The 20,925-nt window shown below is 51.7% G+C and overlaps 2 protein-coding genes across 3 annotated transcripts; one reads left to right on the plus strand and one right to left on the minus strand.

Moving 5' to 3' along the window:
• Positions 1-369: 369 nt before the first annotated feature.
• Positions 370-6,426, plus strand: LOC121362066 (cytochrome P450 4A4-like). 2 transcript variants are annotated; one of them, XM_041483273.1, is made up of 12 exons: positions 370-637; positions 1,485-1,626; positions 2,051-2,095; positions 2,180-2,307; positions 2,731-2,867; positions 2,950-3,101; positions 3,307-3,413; positions 3,583-3,773; positions 4,067-4,200; positions 4,609-4,673; positions 5,355-5,437; positions 6,261-6,426. In XM_041483273.1, the coding sequence occupies exons 1-12, from the start codon at positions 452-454 to the stop codon at positions 6,424-6,426; spliced, it is 1,536 nt and encodes a 511-aa protein (XP_041339207.1). In that variant the 5' UTR covers positions 370-451. The 2 variants fall into 2 exon arrangements, with proteins under 2 accessions (XP_041339207.1, XP_041339208.1); XM_041483274.1 differs by having other exon boundaries at positions 2,731-2,855.
• A 6,645-nt stretch (positions 6,427-13,071) lies between these two features.
• PDZK1IP1 (PDZK1 interacting protein 1) lies at positions 13,072-20,104 on the minus strand. The gene is made up of 4 exons (XM_041483499.1): positions 20,038-20,104; positions 16,168-16,276; positions 14,157-14,255; positions 13,072-13,620 (listed from the first exon to the last, which is right to left on the minus strand). The coding sequence occupies exons 1-4, from the start codon at positions 20,102-20,104 to the stop codon at positions 13,548-13,550; spliced, it is 348 nt and encodes a 115-aa protein (XP_041339433.1). The 3' UTR covers positions 13,072-13,547.
• Positions 20,105-20,925: the final 821 nt, after the last annotated feature.

Raw genomic sequence — 20,925 nt, forward strand, 5'->3', positions numbered from 1 at the left:
CTTCCTGTGGGCACATGAACACCTTCTACACCTGAACTCTCTGAGGACAGCACGGAGATCAGCTAGAGCCCCAGCCTGCCTACATCTCACCTGCTCCCTCCTCTGGCTTCATCCACCTGGGCATGGAGGACTGTGGGTGGGTGTGACAGTGCTGCTGGAACTTCAGCAAAAGCAGGAAATATTCAGAGGCTGGTTGTTCTCCAGGTTGCAGGGACAGGCTGCAGAAAGCAGGTCAAAGGGGAACTGGTGCACAGGCTGCTGGCTGAGCTGACGCAATGTTTGCCCTGATGTTCCAGCAGCTATAAATTTTGCTGTCAGCTCCACTTCACCAGGCTCAGCTCCTGCAGAGTAGGAGGGAGAGGATTTTTACCTGCTCTGAGCTCCCTACCGGGCTCAGGCGTGCGAGGAGCAGGTGAGAAACAGGCAGGAGAAGGCAGTGTCCCGGACCAGCATGGCATCTCTGCTGGACAGCATAACCAGAACTTCTGCCACCGTCCTGCAGCTGTCTGCGCTGCTTGGTGTAACCTTTGTGCTGCTGAAGGTGCTCCGGTTGTACTGGGAGAGGAAGAAGATCGTCAAAGCTCTGGAGGCATTTCCTGGGCCCCCAAAACACTGGCTCTATGGCCACAATCACCTGGTAAGGAGTAGCTGGGCTCAGTCAGGGTGGTTTGTCCCAACTGTGCAAGGTATCAGTCAGGATGGAGAAGGGCTGGATGGGGTGTGCGTGTGCCCTGCTCCTGTCTCTTCCTACAGGAGAGGACTTCTGCATAGGGAGTGCCAAGGCTTCTGCAGGGCAGGAGGAAAGGGTGCTGGATATGTGGTGTGCATCATTTGGCAAAAAAAAGGATCGTGCTCTTTTCAATCATGTTGTTAAATGAAGAGTCATGGGACTTCCATGAAGTTATTTAAATATGAGCAACCATAATGAGCGATATTAATCATAATTAATGTCTCTTTGCTACATTAAACCTTCTACCAAAAGGAGCATCTTACCCTATAGTTGCTGAAGAAGACATGGCCACAAAAGCAGGGTGTTTATTGCAGCCATTTTCACCATGCTATAGTGCAGATGCTTTGCTTTCACACTGTAAGCCCACCTTGCACTGCTGGAATTGGGGAGCAGGGGTGTGGCAGCCTTGGTCCTCCTGGCCTGGCCACTAGACATCCTGGCATTGCCTATGCCAGCTGTAGCTCCTAAGTGCAGCATGGAGCTGCTCCATCCAAAGGTGTCTCGGCTGCCACCAGCCCAGCAAGGGACTCTCCATGGAGCTGTCTTGTGCTGCAGGGATTTGGTGGCTCAGGCAGCTTTGCCTCTTGTGCACAGTCCCTTTGCAATGCTCATCCTCTCCTCCACTTGCAGCATAAAAGCCCCTGTGTGACAAGTCCACCCACTCTTCCTTCATTTCCCAATAAAGAACTTCTTCTCTCCCTGGCATGCCCCTCTTTTTCTGCCTTTATTAATCCATTATTAACTCTCATTGCAGTTAAAATCTGAAAATTTTTTACACCAAGTAGTATCATGGGGAGAAGAATATCCCTATGCCTTTCCCAGATGGCTTGGACCAGTCCTGCCAACTATAATCATTCACCATCCTGAATATGCCAAAATCATACTTGGCCGAGCAGGTGAGTCTCTGCCTCCAGTTTTGAGAAGTCTTTGACATTTCCTACCAAGAAAATACTGGGAAACTTTCCTGGAGTTATCCCCTCTGCCAGCTTCCTTCACAGCTATTGCAATTCTTCTTTTGCTCCTCTTCACAAACTCCCAGGCTGTCCCAGGTTTCATGGAGCAGTGTGTATCCCATTGCAAAACAGAGACCAGGTACCTGTTCCTTCCAGTTTCCTGTCAGTTCCCAGTTTGAAAGTCATTTGTCTTACTGTCTTCTATGGCTTCTACCACCACAATAAACCCAGTAAACCACCAGTAAACCCAGTAAAAATGTGAGTTGTCATGGCAATGGCAAGAAGGCATTGGCAAATGGCAATTGTCTTTTTTTGTCTTGAATTCATCAGTTATTCATACATTTCTGATATTTGTTCCCTTTTACAGATCCCAAGGCTAGTGCAGTCTACAAACTCCTAGTTCCCTGGATTGGTAAGCCAAAAGCAGTAGTAAGGCTGTCAGAGCTGTGATCAGAGCCTGCAGGAGCTGATTGTGCCTTTGCTATTTGTGCTTCAGGGAAGGGGCTGCTGATCTTGGAAGGAAGCAAATGGTTCCAGCACAGGAAGATGCTCACCCCAGCCTTTCATTATGATGTGCTGAAATCTTACGTGACCCTGATGTCAGACTCAGTCAAAGTGATGTTGGTAAGAATCTCCACTCCTGCTACTTTTACCTTTCAGCTGTGAAACAGTGAAAATAAAAAATTAGTAAGACAAAGAGACAGCACTTAGAGAGTTTCTACTTTCACTGAATTTTTGGAGTAGTTTTGAAGATCTAAAATTGCTCTCCTCACCTTCCTTTGGACATTCCACTCATTCTTTCTCTTTGTTTGCCAATAAAATCAACCACTGCAAGAATATCCTTTCATACCCTCATATGTATCCTTTCATACCTGGGAAAATAAATGGGCAGAGAGTTAGATTAGGTTCACAGAATATATCATGAGCTAGGGTCCCTGCTTCCAGAAAAGAAAGCAATTAACAGTGTGGATCTGGGAAGAAAGACAGGAAAATATGATCTGACCACAGAAGGTGGTCTGTCTCTCCTCACCCTGGCTCTTCCTCTAGGATAAATGGGACAAGAGAATCACAGAGAGGAGGTCAGTGGAGCTCTTTCAGGATGTCAGCTTGATGACACTAGACAGCATCATGAAATGTGCCTTCAGTTTTAATTCCAGCTGCCAGACTCTGAGGTCAGCACCTGAGTTTCCAAACCCTGGGAAAGCAAGCGCTCCTGTTTCACCACTCATTTTGCTAACACCAGCTTTGACCTCGGTCTCCTTACAGCAACTCCCACTATTATATTAGAGCTGTTTTTGACCTGAGCTACCTCCTGAGCAATAGGATCCGGAATTTTTCCTTCAAGGATGTCTTCTACAACTTCACTCCCAGTGGCCACGCATTTCAGGATGCCTGCAAGCTGGCCCGTACCCACACAGGTATTCCTGCCCCTTTCTCCCCAGTCCTGTCTCCCAGCTGAACCTCTCTGCTACTTGCCCCTGGAGTGGCTTAGGGTGGGGTTACAGCATGGAATGGCCAGAGGGTTACAGCTTAAACAGAGTCCAAGCTGATGACTGAGCAGTCAGGTACATGCGGGTACTCTGGAGGGACAGGATGCACAGAACTGACCTCTCCTCTGTGCAGATCAGGTAATAAAGGAAAGAAAGATGTTGCTCTCCAATGAGAAGGAGCTTGAAAAGATCCAGAAGAAGAAGCACCTGGATTTTCTGGACATTCTTCTTTGTAGCAAGGTAAATGTTTGAGATGACAGTACCAAATGCCAAAGAGCAGAACCATGTGGCACCGAGGGTGCATCAGCACAAGAAGGGAAGCACAAGAGACACCAAATCATACAAGTCCTTTGGGTATAAAAATAAAAGACCTGTGTGCTTAGGAATGACACGCTCTCGTCTTTCTTAGGATGAGAATGGAGTTGGACTGTCTGATGAGGACCTGCGTGCTGAGGTGGACACCTTCATGTTTGAGGGTCATGATACTGTGGCCAGTGGGCTCTCCTGGCTCTTCTACTGCATGTCACTGCACCCTGAGCACCAGCAGCGGTGCAGGGAGGAGATCCAGGGCATCCTGGGAGACCGAGACACCATTGAGTGGTGAGCTACAACTTACTCCTTTATCCTGAACTCTTTTAATTTACCCTTGAAGGCCTTCAACATAGTTCCTCCCAACATTCTTCTCCCTAAATTGGAGAGAGAAGGATTTGGTGGGTGGACTGTTGAGTGGTTGGGGAATTATTTGGAAGGTGGCATCCGGTGGGTGGTGGCCAATTGTCCAGATCAGTGACAAGTGGTTTCCGTCGGGGATCTGTACTGGGACAGACCAGTAACACCTTTGTCAGTGACATAGACAAAGGGGTTGAGTGCATCCTCAGCAAGTTTGCTTTCAGGGAGGATCTTGGGAAGATGACCTACACCACGATGTGCATCAAAGAGAGCTTACGCCTGTTCCCACCAGTTGCTGGTGTGTCCCGAGAGCTCTCCAAACCCGTGACATTTCCTGATGGACGCAGCTTGCCAGAAGGTCTGTTGAGTTTGTCTGTCTTTCATGCTGCTGTCTGTGACAAGCAGCACACTCTGTGTGGAAGGGCTGAAGGGTCTTCCAGACTCCCTTCTCCCTCCTGTAGCTACCACAGCTTGCTGCCACAGTGAGCCTGGAAATGGTGACCAGACAGAGTCCAAGGATGTGCTCCAGAGCTCAGAGGGGACTTGTGGAGTGCTGTTCCTGGCCAAGTAAAAGTGATACACTGATAGATGAAAAGGGACCCAGCTCTGAGGTCTTTGTTTTTGACATGTGAGATTTTCAGGAGATCCCTGCCAGATCTCCTGCAACAGCCCCTGCAGAGCCCAGGGAGGGAGAGCATCCCAAAAACACCTGTCCTGCATTTTCACTCTGAGCTGTCATGAGCTTTTTCTCACTTTTCTTTTACAGGCTGCCATGTTGCATTGAGCATATTTGCTATTCACAGGAACCGGGAAGTGTGGGAGGACCCTGAGGTATTTCACCTTGATAACAAGAAAGGGAGGATGGGCTCTGAGCCCAGACATCCATTCCCCTTGAGGAAGGCAGCCTGTGCCTGCCTGCAGTGGTTTTTTTTTTTTCTCTCTATGTCATTCCAACAGTCCACATCTAAATACAAAATTCAATCGAGTTACCAAACACCCCAAAGGCTTTGAACATGACAAAGGGCTGGGAAATGGTGTTCAATAGTCTCTCTTTGTGCATGGTGACAGAGATGCTCTGACTGCTTTCAGCTGCCCTGCACACACTTAGAATGGTGTGAGAAGTCCCAAGCCCCACAAGAGAGTGTGCGATTTGAAGATGATATTTTAGAGGCTTCAAGAAATAACTGGAAAGTTTGAAGAAGGCTGTATAGCTGCCTCTCTCCAGTGGCTGTCTGGAGAACAAGGATCAGACATCTCTGGAATGGAGGGATCCTGGCTTGATCCTTGCTGCCATGGATGAGAAAACACCTGCAGTCATCTTGGGCATTGTAGTGGGTGACCTGGGTATGTCCAAGGGGAAGATCCACTCAATGGCTTTGCAGAGAGATGACTGTCATCTGCAGCTCCCCCAGGAGGAGCAGAGGCCACATCCAGCCCTGGGGACCAGGGAAGAACCTGGTGCTGCTCAGATCACACCAAACACTGACCAGATGGTCTTTGTTGCTCCCACAGGTTTATAATCCCCTGAGGTTTTCTCCAGAGAACTCAGCACAGAGGCACTCCCATGCTTTCCTGCCTTTCTCTGCTGGATCCAGGTGGGAGATCCTTCATCCCTCTCCTTCCTATCAGGCTGCCTTGCATGTGAGACCTAGCTCAGATGCGAGCTCCTAAGGTTAATCCTTCCTCAGTCTCCACAAGCCAAGCTGGCTTGGCCAACTCAAGCAGGCTTTCCGTAACAGGATCTCCTATTACAGCATCTCCTGTAATAGGATTTCCATGCTCCATCAGCTCTGTGGTCACTGTAGGATTTCATACATTTTTTTCTTGTGGCTTTGTGGAGATGTTTACATTTTCTGTTGCCTGTGTTGGGAACACCAGTCCCTTGTTTAGAGGTGAGTCCTAGAGTGCCTCAAAGCCAAGAGGGCCAAGTCTCCATGGGTCCCATACTGTATCAATGGATAGATGTAGGATACTGAGGTCTCAGTAGCTTGCAAGAGGATCACCTCACAGAGCCAGAAATAACCTTTTGGAGGTGTCTGGGTTTTTATCTGGATCCTGGCTGCACTTCCTAGTGAAGTAAGCCCCTGTTCTCTCAATCTCATATCTTTCTTCAATGTTTAATAATAAGTAGCAACACCCCACCATTGGTATTGAAGAGCTAGGTGCATCAGGGGCTTACTGGATAAGCTGTGGTGTCATCCTCACAGAAGGTATCTTTCTTCAATGTTTAATAATAAAATAAATAGCAACACCCCACCACTGGTATTGAAGAGCTAGGTGCATCAGGGGCTTACTGGATAAGCTGTGGTGTCATCCTCACAGAAGCTGGAGGTGCCCCAGCTCTCACATGGGGTGAGTGCAGCTTGGGGTGGCTGGGGATGAAGGCAGCAATCAGAGCACTTGTCCCCCTCCCCACAGGAACTGCATCGGGCAGCAGTTTGCCATGAATGAGATGAAGGTGGCCCTGGCCTTGACCCTGAAGCGCTTCGAGCTCTACCCAGACCCTTCCAAGCTTCCCATAATGATACCACAGATCATCCTCAGGTCCAGCAACGGGATACACCTGCATTTGAAGAAAATCTGATCCCACAGGGATCAGAGCTCTCCCAAGGGACACCCTTCACCCACAGGTTTAAGAGGGGATCACCAAACAGACCCACAGTGGACCTCTCCCATATTATCCCCTGTCCTACTGTCATCCAGAGGGGACTGCTGAGCCCACAAACACCAAACCCAGCAGGTTCAGTTCCCCTCCTTGCAAGGGGAGCAGCACTGCCAAGGGGGTTCCACAGCATTGCTGTGGCTCATCCTTCACCTCCAGGGGCATCCTCCATGTCCTGCTCATCTCCACATCTCCAACCTGCCCTCACACACTCCCTGACAGGACTTCTGTCACCTGCCTCTAGATTTGTCCCATTGTCAGTTCCCCTGTGGGCTTGGCAGTGAACAACACCCAGCGTGGTTGGCAGGGATGCCCAAAGCCTGGGCACTGCCCCAGCACAGCCCCTGCCCTGCCTCCAGCCTGGGTGTGCCTGGCCAGGAGGGCCCTCCCAGCATCCTCCCTGCATCCCCACACACTCCCCTCCCAACAATTCCTGTTCTGGGGCTGGCACTGTGCCCACCATTACAGAGATGAATGCTTGTGGTTGTTTTCTGCCCCAGCTCTGAACTTCCTTGAGCTCAGGGTGCTCAGGAGCCAGCACAGAAAATGCCACCAGCTGACCTGAGGAAGCACTTGGCACACTGGAAACAGCGTGTGATCGGCACTGTTCTCCTCTCTGAAATGAAAATAAAGCCTTGTGGGGATGATCTCCAAGCATGACTTTGGCTTCCTTCACATTTGGGGGCCCAGCAGGGTACAAGAGGAGTCCCAGCAGGCCAGAGGCAAGGCTGCGCCCAAGGGTGCAGTGCTGTCAGTGTTTTCTCAAGCCACAAGCACTGCTTCCATGCACCCTGTTGAGCCTGTTTCCACAGATCCCACGCCATCCATCATCCCACCTGTGACTCCAGGCACTTCAGTGGTAAGGAAACAACTGAAATGCTCTGTGGTCAAACAAAGCAAAACAGAAATACACACCACACACACAAAAGTGCTGGTGGTAAGAACAAAGTCAGCTTGCAAAATAAAACAAGAAGAGATGTGAGTCTGCCTCAAACTCTGTCCTGCAGAGGCTGAGAACTGGCTGCTCAGTTCCAGGGTGGCCTGCCAAGGGGTGCAGGTGAGCACGGGCCCTGGAATTGGGTTTGTTGTGGGGGTACAGGGAGCCTTTCCCCAGCACGAGTCCAGGTGGACCATCTGGATGAGCTGCAGGTCCAGGGCGTGAAATGGATCAGTAGGTGGCAGTGGGAGACACAGAAAAAGTTCTCCCTGGTCCCCGGTAAAACCCCCAGGCCAGCCATGGCAGACAATGCGTCCTGTCCCTGGGGACATCCCTGTCCCCTCCCTCGGCAGAGCAGCCACTCTGTCAGAGTCCCCCGTGTGTGTGGGGCATTACCCACATCCCAGGGGAAATTTGTCACTGCCAGGGCCCGGGCACTCAGAGGGCCTCAGGGCAAACAAAGGCACCAAGGCCTGCATATGTGCCATGCCACGGTGACAGACAAGGCTGTGCAGCTGTCACCCCCAGCACTGGCACCACCAGGATCACTGCGGGCTCCAGCCTATCCAAACCGTGTCTGTCTGCCTGTCTGTCTGCCTGTCTGTCTGCCTGAGCAGCTCTCTGCTGATGGCCAGATCAGGACAGTCAGACCTGAGCACCTCCCCATCTGACAGAACTCCTGCAGCCCTCCTGCTCCCCATCCCTGCTGCCTGCTGCATCCTCACTTTGAGAAACAGAATTCTCCTCGGTCTCGATCCAGACCTTTGTTTTGGCTATGTGGGTACCAAAAGGGACGGGGATGCTGAGATTAGCCAGCAAGGTGCAGCTTGTGCTTATTTTGCAAGGCAGCTGAAGACCAAGTTCCTCTTCTCCCAGCCCTCTCCTTCTCACATGCAGAAGGAGGCTGGGTGCAGGTTGTGCTGATGCCAGTGCCACCACCCTGGCACCACTGGTGGACTCAGGTCTGGAAGGTCAGACTCCTGCTGTCCTCCTCCCCAGCTCCAGCACAGCCAGGCCTTCAGAGGACAGTAGTTTAAAAACACCTTTTTGTTACTGAAAAATCCTATTTGTCAGACATTTCAGCCACCCATCTGGGAAGAGGCAAACCACCTTGAAGCTCTGCTCATCTACTCTCCACTCTAGGTGGTCCAAGAAATGAGCTTTGGGTACCCTTGGCCACACAGACCCATCCCAGTCTCCTTGGTGGTGGGCTCCAAAACAAACCTGATGGCACTTAGAGGTGTCACTACAGCATTTTCTGGTTTGGGAATGGAGGGGGTAGGACCCCCAGCTGCTGTCCACCCCATGGACTGAACAGTGCCCTGTGTTTTGGGGCCATCACCCTATTCACTGCCATGACCAAAGCTGCCCATTTGGTTTCCAAGTGTCCTTCTGATTGCTAGATTATGAATGGCCAACCCCAACCACTTCCAGCAGAGAAGTTTCCCTTTCTCCAGGGAAACTGCTCTTGGTAACCTCTTTGGAGAGGAGAAACTGCTGACATTTTTGATGCAAAAAATGGATTGCTATTCCAGGCAGCTATGACAGTAATTGAGGTAAGCAGAGCCAAACACTTTAAAATCTCTTCCTGTTAAGAATTGTGCTTAAACCAGGTTTGCAGTTTGAAGGGCCAAAGCTTTTGAGGGAAGGACTCGCAGCACCGATGCACCGTGAAGCCCTAATGCAGCAGCAACCAGGAGAAAATTCTTCCCGTTTTCAGCTTAGCCAGGTCAAACTGAGCAGCACAAACACCCCCCCACCTTCAAACCGTGGCAGTTTCTGGACAGCAGCTTGTACAAGATAACCTCCTCTGCCAAGCCACCGCCAAACGGCTGGGAGAGCAGCAAAGGAGCTGTGTGAGGAGCCGGGCAGCAGGCAGTGACACAGATCTAATCGCCCGTGCATTTGCCCCAAGTATCTCCCTGGCAGGCGGTGACATTTCTGCGCTGTCTCAGCTCGCTCCTCCGTCACCATGGCTACAGCAGCCGCCAATCCAGGGCGAGTCCTTCCCGAGTACCAACAAACCCTCTGGGAGATGCTGCGAGAGCCAGCCCCTTTGGCACAGAGACACCTCGGGGACCCCGGGACAATCCATAGCACCAAAAATTTCCCTTTTCCTTTTTTCCCTTCTCCTTTTTATTTTCTCTTTTTCTTTTCCTTTTTTTTTTTTTCCTCTTTTTGAAGCACAAACAATGGAGCTAAAAGGTTGGGTATCAGGCCGATAATCATGAATGACGTGTCGTTATTACACACCACACATTCATTATCTCCCACTCCAGCCATGTCACAGGCGGCTGGAGGAGGGCAGATAACGGGGTGCCTTCATGCAGATGGCTTATTATCAGGATGTTCCAGGAGGGGCTTTAAGACAGTTAGTGATGCTGTTTGCCAGTTAAAGATTAGAGACCCCAGAGAATAATTAACAATCCCAAAACCCAGTTTTTCTGCTGGATTCTTCAGCTTTCTCCCTCCTCCCCCGTTCTCTTTAATCTATTCACTCTAGCAGGTGTAATAAAGTGATAAGGACAGGCTCCGGGGATGTTTGTTTGGCTACTACGGGTGTATAAACCAACAATGGATGGTATTTTTCTTCTGGCTTTCAGTGGCTTGAATCGAGACCAAAAACTTTGCAGCCCCCTTGCCCACACACAGCCACCCCTCCATGCCACCCCTCCTGGCTTCTACCTGGGTGGCTGGGCTTCTTCCCCACCCAAAGGACCTCGGGGGTGGGACAGGCTCCCTCTTTTCCTCTGGAGATCCAGATCACACCTCCTGGGTGTCAAGGTGCCCAATGCCAGGAGATAAACCCCAGGTTTGCTCAGGTGCAAGGATAGAGCTGGTTCTGCTTCCAGCCGCAGTTTACCTGAATACAGCAAATCTGCAATTAAACTACCTTGGGATAATTTATGTTGTAGGTGTCCACCTGCCCAAAATGCTCCAGTTACAGCTGGAACAGAAACACCTCAAAGCTTCATAGCTAAAGAGCCTCAGGAGAGATCAGGGAAGCATCAGAGTAAAGGTGGCTTTCAACAAGATATCTCATTATCTGGGGTTCCAAGAGATGGATTGCACCCTCCTAGGTCACAAAGAAAAGTCATGATACACCTTGTAACAAAGTGGGGATGCAAACCCCCCCCCCCCCCCCCGAATATCTTCTCCCCCAGAGGAGACTATCCTGTCTGCAGCAGAACACAGCCCTGGACATCTTCCTGAAGCCCAAGGCTTCAGAGATAATGGCATTATGGAATGGGGGGTGGGATGCAGAACTCGTGGTGTCCTTACCCTTCACTGGTGGGTGGGGGGAGGCTTGTGAAGGACACTTTAACCCCACTGTGCTGTGTGGAGAGGTGTTGGAGGGGATTTGGCCCTCAGGCAAGTTGGCTTAGGGCCCTTCAGAGTTGTCTCTGAGGCCGTGGGAGGTGCCCCTCTCCCGGGGGTCTCAGGAACAACCCGGACTCTGGAGGACATTCCCCAGCTCATGGGGGCTGTGTGGAAGGCACGAGCACTGGCACGCCAGAAGTTGTCTTCCCAATCACGCTCATTCTGCCAGGGAGGGATGAGACAGCATTGTGCTTTAAAGAGCATCCCAACCCTATCAGCAAGAGATGAGATATCCTAATTATGGCAGTACAGACGAGGATCTGGGCTGTATCAGCCAGTACAGAAAGGTAAACAAGAGATATAACAATGGACCCTTAACACTCATTAGCTGTGTCAGATAATACCTCACTTTTCTCCCTTTGGGGCTTAAAATCTAATTAAGATTTTCCAACAATAAATTTCATTTATGCTTGCTCCCTTTTGTTCTTTTTAGGATCACACTGAGAAGCATCTGCGAGCAACTGCACAGCTCGCGGGAAGGCAGCTTCCATCAGCCTCGGCTTCTGCTTCACACACAGACGAGGGAAACTGAGGCAGGACAGCACCCTGGGCAGTGCAGAGGTGAGATCCTGCTAGGACATAGCACTGGCCCTTGCACAAGGCACTTTCCCCAGCGAAGAGGACTCCAAAGGGTAACTGGTTGTGATAAGACCAAGCAGGGAAGCTCCTGGGCAAGCCCAGCAGTGAAGAATTGTCCTTGCTCGGACTTACAGCCATGGCAGGGATCCGTGGGGAAAGGGACACTGAGACCCTCTGAGCACACCTGCACTCCAAACCCACATCCAAGCATTGCAGGGTGAACAGCTCGGGCATCTGTCACACATTCACAGTGTACACAGGGCAGGGAATGAACTCTTGTTGTTACTCATTATAAGGATGACATTGTTACTGTCTTTTGCAACTGAGAGGTAAAAAATTAATGGGTTCCCTTCCTCTTGCCACACCCCCAGCCCAAGTGCTGACAGAGCAGGAACAGGCAATGACTAATCCTTAAACCCTGCTGAGTGCAGCAGTACCACTGAACCTTGAGGAGCTTGGTTTTTTCCAAACCCACGTGATGTTTGGCACCTGTGAGAGGAAAGTCAGGGGAGCAGCATCCATCACGAGCACAAGTGGGGTGGTCCAGGACCTAGCCTGGGGCTGGCTCAGCCTCCAGCTACCCAAGGGTGGGTGGTAGATGGAAAGAGCTCTGATGTGATGCTGGGGATGCAGCCATCCTGCCTTCACATCTGAGGGCTTGACCCCTCTAACCCTTCTGCCTGTTTTCTTCAACTCCCATGCAATTTTTCAGCGAGAGCTGTAATTTCACAATGCCAAGTCTTTGAGGGCATTTTCAAAATACTCACCTACCTCAGGCCCTAGAGAAAATGCCTTTTGAGGTGGGGCTGTTACTGGAAGACACCTGTCTGAATTTTTGTGTCTCCACTTGCTAGGGACATCAGCAGCTTCAGCTGTGGGAAGTGCACAGCACAGCTCTAGAAACACCTCACTCCCACCAAAACCAGGGGCTGCCAAAAATACCCTCTTATAAATCTCCCACCCCAGTGCTGCTCCAGCTGGGCTGCCCTTGGTTGTAGAGTCCCTTAATCCTTTCTTCACTGGTCAGGAAGAGGACTCTTCATGCCACTGGAGTAACTGATGTTCCAGGAATGACTGAAGCATCAGAGGTCTCTCATTTCAATCTACCAAATCTACAAATGCCACAGCTTAGAACAACAGCTCATTGTTCCCATGGTGGCCCTGGCTTTGTCCCCTCCACAGCGAAAGGCAGACCCTGGTTAATGAGCAGCCTGGCAGGAGCAGGTTGCACTGTGGCCGGCTGCCTCAGGATAGCCAGCACTGGCCAGAGTAGCCCCTGGCCACTTCCTGGCAGCACTGATCAATGACTGCCTTTGACAGCCTCCAGCCCTGGAAATGGCTCCCGGTTGGCTGCAGGGCTGCACATTGGGGTCAGTGGGATTCAGGGAGTGCTGCCTTTCACCTATAAAGCAGCACTGAGAAGTGCTGGATTGTTTCTGTGGCTCAGTAACCCCACCTGGCAAACGGAGGGGAATGATGCTCTCACTTCCCTGTAAATCCCTTTGAGGCTCCGGGGCAGTCCAAATGCTGAGCATTCCCTGATGTCCTTCATTCTCCCAACTGCCTGAAGGCTGGGAGAGCTATGAGATGCCAGAAAGTCCTTTGGCTGATTAGCAGAACGACTCTCTTTGCTGTCATAGGCAACAATTCTCTTTATTGCTCACCAGGAAGATATGTACAGAGGGGGAGGTTTGTTCTGACATTAAAATGCATGGTGTAGGTCACAAAAAGGAGGGTGAACTGGGGAGAAAAGAGCAAGTTTTCCATCAGCAGCTCCCTGGAGGGCAGCTGGGAGCGTGGGGATGTCCCAGGCACCCAGCAGGATCCCCTCCATGTCTTGAACAGGTCAACACCCTCCTGGGACTTGGGACACCAACCTCACCAACCAGGCGGGGTGACCACCAGGCGGGAGAGGTGGCACCTCCAGACCTCTCCTGGGGACCGATGCCCATGTGGACACCAGCCCCAGAGGGACAAGAGCATGTCCCATGGGTGGAAAAGGAGAAGATCAGGAGGTGGTGGTGCCCTGGAGACGCCAGGGCCCCTCACTCCCAGGGGGTGCCAGGGCAGAGGGTCTCTGTGAAAATGCCCATCGCAATAGTGGGAAGCGAATCGAGAGCAGGAGGAGGGCGGCGGGTGGGTGCTGCTACATGGCCGTGGTGATCACCTTCTCCTCGGGCTCCACGGTGTTCTCGTAGGCGTGCTGGTTCTCTTTGGACCTGCACCAAGGGGGACAAGCTCAGCTCAGTCCCAGCAAGACCAGCATTCCCAAAGCCACCACTGGTGTCCTGACCTTGCTGGTGCCAGCTGTGCACTGAGTGAGGGATGAGATGGGGACCACAGGAAGGGTCATCCTGAAAGGACCAGAGCCAAGTGTGGTGTGGGAACTGATCTAATTGTTAGTGAGGGCTGTCTTGGCTGTCGCCATCTATGTGGTGACTGGTGGTCACTTTTGGTGGTTTCTTCTGTTGGAAAGCTGTGATGTAGGCTAAGAAGAATGTGGTGTAGCAGGTTGTGAGGTGGTGCATGGATCGTGGGGCTCAGCTGCAGGGATAGGGAGAGATGAGGAAGAAGGGGATACTCCCTCACTGCCTTGTGCTTAGCCCCTGGAAAGGTTAAAAGCCCCAAAAATAGGTGCATGGGATGTGTAAGACCCTGAGTGGGTGAGACCATGACTCTGCATGTCTGAGCTGTCCCCAGGGAAACAGAACAGAGCCTGGGAGCCATGGGGAAGAAGTCTGAGCAGGTCCTTCACCTGAAGTCAGCTGCAGCTGATACATATCTCCCTTCATGGCCGTTGGATGTGACAGCATCTGGCTTGTCCTCCACACTCACCACGTTCTCAGCATTTTCCCTGGAGGGAGAGAAGAGAGGAGTTTGGACAGAGCAGCAAAGGAGCCATGCAGGGGAGCAGCCTCTTACTGGTGATGACACCACAGAGACAATAAACGACCTGGATGTGATTCTGTCCTCAGACACCCCTCAGCCTCCTTCCCAGCAGGACAAGGACAAGGAGGAACACCCTCACTGCAGGTTTGCAGAGGCTGTGCCAAGTGCCAGCCCCTGTCTCCACAGCGGTGATTCCCGGCACCGTGCTGGCAGTCAGCAGAACTCATTGTCAATACCTGGGATTGTTTTCTCCTGCTAACTGGTTTTTCCAGTCTGCTCCTGTGTAATCTGTTGCAAAATAGTCCCTGTGGATCCCAATGGACACAGAGAGAGCAGTCAAGGCTCCTCTGGTGCCTCAGCCCTGGCGCAGGAGGGCTGTCCTTGTGCACATCCATGTGAGCAAAGCCAAGCTGCTCTCTCTCAAAAGTGAGCCTGGATCAATTGTAGAAGGAGCCCCTGGGCAGGGATGGGGTATTTGGAACCAGACTCCAGAAGTCGGGTCTGGAGCGAGCCTGTAGCCTGAGCAGCAGCAGGGGGATTTAGCTGCAAAGGGTGGGTGCAGTCCACCCTGCATGCACGGCCCTGCCTCCAGCACTTGCCCAAGGGCAATTTCAGAGGCTTTTCCAAGGAACAGCCTGTCATAAACAGGCAGTGGCTTGAGCTGATAGCTGCTGTCACAGTGACAGCGCAGAGCTGGCAGGGCTCCAGGCTGCTGAGCCTCGCTCCTGCTCTTCTGAAGAGAGGCCAGATTAATTAAAACAAGGCACCTTCCCTCCTCAAGCCCTTCTCAGCATCCTCTGCCTCCAGGCTGGGAAAAGGCAGCCAGGAACAGCCAGCAGTGGGAAACACCATCCCTGCCTGCCACCCCATGGGCTGGGGGTTCCTTCAGTTTGAGGACAAAGGTTCCTTTCTTTCTGGGAAACAAAGACCACAGTGGCAAATCAGACCATATAAATATATACATATATATATATATATATATATATATATATATAATATATATATATACACACATGCTGTATCATGCATTGGCCCAGAATGCATGCCAAAGGACGTATCCCAAAGGGACCTGTTTAAAATGCCTCTGGGGCTAAAGCTGACCTGCTGATGCTCAGAGGATAAACCAGCTGCCCACCTGCCCAGCCTGGAGGGGCTGCAGGAATGTACAGGTGCAAGAAGGCTCCAGCCTAAAGCAACCACACCAGTGCAGAGGAACTGGGAAACAGATGTGGCATGTTTTTGGTCTTCATCCCTGTTAGCCAGTTGGCCTTGCTGGGCTGAGCAGGAGCAGCAGCCTGTGACTCTGCTTGGCCAGCATGAGGTAAGAGTTAACCCACTCCACAGAGCCTTTTTCAGATGAATAAAGACACCACATTTGCCTGCGCCATGGGCTCCAGGTGGAAAGCACTGCCACTACTTGACTACCTCCCTTTCTCCCAGCTCCTCTCAGTGTGTTCTCATGACTTGGCTCTGTCTGCTTTGCAAAAAAAGCTGGTTCAGGGTTATTACCCAATGGATATAAGGAACATGGGAACTGCACCCCCAAAATCCACAGAAAACCAGGCTGGGTCAGCCCCCTGAACACGTTCCCATGTGATCCAGCCACGATGCTGTGGCTTTGCCATTCCCAGCATAGCACTTTTCTCATGGCAGAATTTGTGTGGTGCAAGCTCCCACCTGGCAATCAGTAACAGGGATCAGAGACCAGGACAGGGACAAAAGGACAGGAAGATGAGGACAGGGAGTCTTTGCTCTCCCGGCCCATCTCCCGGCACAGCAAGCACGGTGTTCCCAATGCTGGCACATGCACGGAGGCTGCTGGAAGTGACACGTGCCACAGCAGCTGAGCCCAGCTCAGAGCCACCTCCCACACTTACACTTTATCCTTACACCAGAACCTGTTGACCACGAAGGCGATGGCCACCAGGACTAGAAACACAACCACTGCGATGACGCCCTGCGACCACGGCTGGAGGCTGCCCCGCGCTGCAGGGAGAGAAGAGACACGGGTTAGGAATTCATCCTCAGGTTTATCTGCCCAGCTCCTCCCATCCAGCTTCAGCAAGGTCCAGATGAGGGCTTGATCCTGCAAATCCGAGCAGGACGTTGCTGTCGGTTCAGGCAGGCTTACCTGGGTGATAGCAATGAAATAAAGTACAATTAACAGCGTTTTCACTGGTGTTTGCATGTGGAGTGTGGTGCCTGCAGCTTTGGAGCCCCATGTACACTGACATCCACACACAAATACATAAACGTGCACCTTGGGGGGCTGGTGACCCTATGATGGGGGAGAAAAGGTCTGGGGGACATGGAGGAAGGGAGTGAAGGAGAATGTTTGCCAAAGGAAGGAAGGCAGAGGGGTTTCATGAAACTGCTTATTTTCTGTCCCCAGATGCCACAGACATCATTCCTGGGATATTTTTCAAATACTGACTGGTAAAATAAGGACTCCATAACAGGGAGAGTGTAAGATTTGGTTGCCACTCCCACAGCAAAAAGTTGTCATTGTGGATTTTGGTAAAATGCACCATTCAACAAGTTTCCAGAGCAGCAAATGATTTATGACAGAAATTGAAGGCTGAGCCATTCAGAGGAATAACCTCAGCACAAAGAACAGGTGGGGCTGTCAGGGTCCCAAGCAGCATTGGGGTGGAGGGGTGGGAGCTGGCTGGGATAGCCCCATTTCCCCCAGGGATGGAACAGACTGACAAGTTCATTTTTCTCTATCCAGACCTAAGCAGGAATCCAGCCACAGGTGGGAAGGCTGTGAGACATATTCCTGGATGTGGGCAGGATGCAAGGGCAAGCAGTGAGAAGAGGAAGCCTTGTCCCAGCCCTTGCTGGGATGGCTGCTCCTTGCCTGCCACTGGATTTTGGACAATGTAGCATTCAGAGTAGTCAAATCCATCCTTAAGTGCCACTTAAGCACTCACATCAGCACTACAGGACACCTTGTCCATACAGCCTTTGAGATTTAATTACTATTTACTCAGACCCAGTTTTTCCTCATCAAAACACCAACCCCTGCACATACTGTGGTCCCTCTGCAGGGGCAGCTGGAGGGTGACACCTGCCAGCCCCAGCATCAGCCCCAGGACACCCAGCCCCAGCCAGGGACACCTGCAAGGCTGAGCTGCCCCAGGATGAGCACTGGATACTTCAGTCTCCCTCAGGAACTCTACACTGAACACTTCCTCTGTCTCATAGGAGACAGCCCTCTGCTATAAACAGAAAATAATCTTTACTAGCAGTGGTAAGAGCAGGCTGTGTGCTCCACGCGTGCCAACTCCTAACCCACAGACAGCTTCACACTGGCTCTGCTGCTAACAGCTCTCCTCTCCTCCCTCTGATTTTGGGGAGGGAGACTGTCCTTTGGTAGCACCCCCAGCTCCTGGAGTCTTTACTGCAAGAGACTTTTAAATAAAAAATAATAAATAAAACAACAGCAAACCTCAACCCCCAAAACACAGCTCTTTTTTTCCTCTTGGAAGTGAATCAGCCTGGCCAGCTGTGCCAGTCTGGAAAGCAGTGGCACTCCTGGGCAAGGGGCTGTGAGAACAGCCCTGAGTAGCATCCCTCAGCCCCCTCTCCCCACAGAGACATTTGTTGTGTTTCTGCAAGGTCCCAGGGCAAAAACTCAAGCAGGAGGAGCTTAGACGGAAATTCCCTCTCCTATCAGCATGTTTCCACTGAAATACCATTGTATCAGCAGGCTGCCGCTGCTGGCAGCCAGGGGTGGTGACAGTGGGGAGCAGCAGGGCTCGGTCCCCTCCTGCCCTGACGGGTGGTCAAGGATGCTCCTGCCCTGCTGCCCACCGCCCTGTGAGTGCAGCCCCCAACACACCTATTGCCTCCTGGCTGAATTTTGGCTCGCTCTGCATCCTCCCTCACTCTGCCCTTGGCTGCTGGCCACATTTATTTATTAGTTGTAGTTTATTTTTCCTGCCAGATCCAAGGTTTCCAGCCTAAGCCTGCGGGGGGGCGGGGGGGGGGGGGGGGGCGTTGGTCAGGTCCAGCCCTTGGTGAGGTTCCTGCTGGGGTTAAAGGAGTTCAAGGGCAACCAGGGAATGAAGTCAGCAATGACTTAAACTGCCAAATTTGCATCTCGTGATCTTCCAGGAAAGGAGAGGGGAAGAAAAGTGGTAGCAGACCTCCTTGGAGCAAGCATGTTCAGAAGGTACTGGATGGTTTTGCCAGTGAAATCTCACTCCTGTGGCTGTTTCCACCAGATTCCAGAGCATCCAAAGCCAAAAGGGAAAACACCAAACCAAAATCAAGGGTTTCTGGCTTTGAGAGATCATGCGGGTCCTGGCTGCAGGGGGAGATAAGGATGGTAAGGGAATGGCAAATGCCTCTGAAATACCCGCTGGGAAACTTGCACGGGCATAAGAAAGGAGGAATGGGGATCAGGCAGAAGCAAGAGCTTGATAGGATCTATTCAGGGAGAAATGTTTGTGTCCCAGCCCTCGGGGGCACTGCCTGGCTGCAGTCCCACCAGCACACCTTGCTGCCCTGCCGGGAGGGATGGCTGAAAGGGTGAGTCTCACCTGTGCAAACAGGACTGTGTTCCTGGAAAAATGCTCCAGCGGGGATGCCCCTCCTGGGTCAGCCTGTCCCTCGGGCTCTGCCACCTCCTCTCTGTGTTGCCCCATGGTAATGATGGGGTTTTCCCCCACAAACAAGATCTCCAAAGCCAAGCTAAGCAGTGTGGAATCTGCAGCTCTGGCAGATGTGTCTCCTCACAGCTGCAGCTACAAACCAGACCAAGGGAAGTGCTGGTGCCAGAATAAGCCTGTGCACTTGTTGCAATTCCATTCCCATACTCAACAGCTAATTTGAAGACACAGACCTGCTTTTTAGTACATCTTCTCTGAGTGTTTGGAAAGCTTTGGCTGGCCTGTCTTTTCTGCTGTCTAAGGAAGCTGTACCAGGCTCTGAATCCTCATTAAAGGACTTTTTTTGTTCAACTTTTTCCAAGCAAAACTTTCAACCCTGCTGACAATGGACACTCCAGACTGTTAAATCCTCAGCAAGTTGGTAAACAAACACAGGAAGAGTGGTCAGGGCTGGGGCATCAGGAGGAGAAAGGGGGAGGGAATTTTCTGGGACTTTGGCGGCACCAGATGAGTTTTAATTACTACTCATTATTTCTAGCACTAGAGAAGCCCTTAGTGAATTTCCTAAAAATATTACCTTAGCATAGGAAATTTCTCTGTTAAGTCTTTGGGAAGAGAAGAGGAGATCAATTTGCTGAGGAAAATATTTGTTCCCTCTCCTCAGCAATGATCAAAATTACAGATTAACAGAAGGATCAGAGAGCTCAGGGAGCAACCCAGAACAACACTTGCTCAAGGATAAGAGTGAGAAAAAAAGAAAGAAAGAAAAAAAAAAGCCTTACGAAAACAGATTACTCATGTCACTGCACAGTCCTGCCAGAGGTAAAGCAGAGCAGTTTATCTCTGTGCAAGCACCTCAGATAAACCTCCGGTGGCAGATTCAGCCTTCTGCAAAACAGGTAGAAAGTCTCTATATCCCAGCTCCTGCAACACCCCTGAACCCACGGGCACCCACCCATCCTGACGTGAAGCCAGAGCTAAGCTCAGGCAGGAGCAGGAAGGGAAAGGAAGCTTCCCAAAAGCTCTTGCACAGCTGTCCCTCGTCCCCCACCAGCAGCTCCCACCTGCCCGGGGCTGGCTGCCTTTCCCTGCCTCTATTTCCCGGGATGTCAGGCAGCCTCCCGCCCTTACCTTCCTGGCAGAAGGCAGGTTCCAGCTGCAGGAGCAGCCCCAGGAGCAGCAGGCAGCGGGCGGGCATGGTGGCGGCGGGGCCGGGGCTGCGCGGGGAGAGCCGGGGCTGCGCTTGGGCACGGCGCCCTGCCGCAGGAATGAGCCCTGGTCAATCATCAAACGCCCTGAGGAGGAAGGCCGATGCTCTCACCTGCTTATTCAAATCCTGCTGCGTGCGGGAAGGAGGTGCCTCTTTGCCCCGTCCCGCCGAAGCCGGAGGGGAATTTGGGGCGCGGTGGTTTGAACCTGACAGTTCCCTGAGGTAGGGCGTGGGAGGCAGCTCGGGCACAAAACATTTGGAGGAAAACAACGAGACCGAGATGGGTAAAACTCTTCCCCAGTGAAGCTGTGGTGCCTGGGGAGTGTGGTGTCCCCCAAGTCCCCTCCCCACAGGAGGGGAACGGGGGGAGCCCAGCAATGCCCCAGCTCTGACATCCCTTCCCACCCTGTGGGACCCCCACTCACTTCCCTGCTTTTTCTTTTCAACAAGTGTCACTAATAACCCAGAAAAACACATTGGTGACTCTAAAACATCCAGTTAATAGACCAGAATACATGCTGGGTACTGCCTCTCACCTCCCACACCTTGTTTAATGGTGACACTACTAAACAGAACAGACCCAGCCTTCATTTTATTGAGTCACCAGGGCTGTCCCCAGAATTTCTTCAATACCAGAAGAGGTAGAGACAGCCAAAGAACTGCAGCAGGCTGCAAGGCTTGCTCTTCACAAAAGCTGCACAAATGCTGCAGGACAGAGAGAGTTGCAGGTCCCAAGTTAAGCAGTTTTCCAGTCCATGTCAGGTTTGGATGACTGGCAAACCCACCCCACAGGAAGAATAAAAGATATT

This window comes from Pyrgilauda ruficollis, unplaced genomic scaffold (genome assembly GCF_017590135.1).
Source record: "Pyrgilauda ruficollis isolate IOZ18807 unplaced genomic scaffold, ASM1759013v1 scaffold6, whole genome shotgun sequence".
In the NCBI taxonomy this organism is placed as follows: domain Eukaryota; kingdom Metazoa; phylum Chordata; class Aves; order Passeriformes; family Passeridae; genus Pyrgilauda; species Pyrgilauda ruficollis.

Bases quoted from the DNA above. Each gene is read 5' to 3' on its own strand.
- LOC121362066 (XM_041483273.1), top strand. From the start codon at position 452: ATGGCATCTCTGCTGGACAGCATAACCAGAACTTCTGCCACCGTCCTG. The intron at 2,868-2,949 runs GTTTCCAAACCC...GTCTCCTTACAG, and splicing joins ACTCTGAGGTCAGCACCTGA to CAACTCCCACTATTATATTA. The intron at 4,201-4,608 runs GTCTGTTGAGTT...TTTCTTTTACAG, and splicing joins TGGACGCAGCTTGCCAGAAG to GCTGCCATGTTGCATTGAGC.
- PDZK1IP1 (XM_041483499.1), bottom strand. From the start codon at position 20,104: ATGCCCGCCCGCTGCCTGCTGCTCCTGGGGCTGCTCCTGCAGCTGGAA. The intron at 16,277-20,037 runs GTAAGGGCGGGA...CTCTCCCTGCAG, and splicing joins ACCTGCCTTCTGCCAGGAAG to CGCGGGGCAGCCTCCAGCCG. The intron at 13,621-14,156 runs GTGAAGGACCTG...CCCTTGGTGCAG, and splicing joins TCAGCTGCAGCTGACTTCAG to GTCCAAAGAGAACCAGCACG.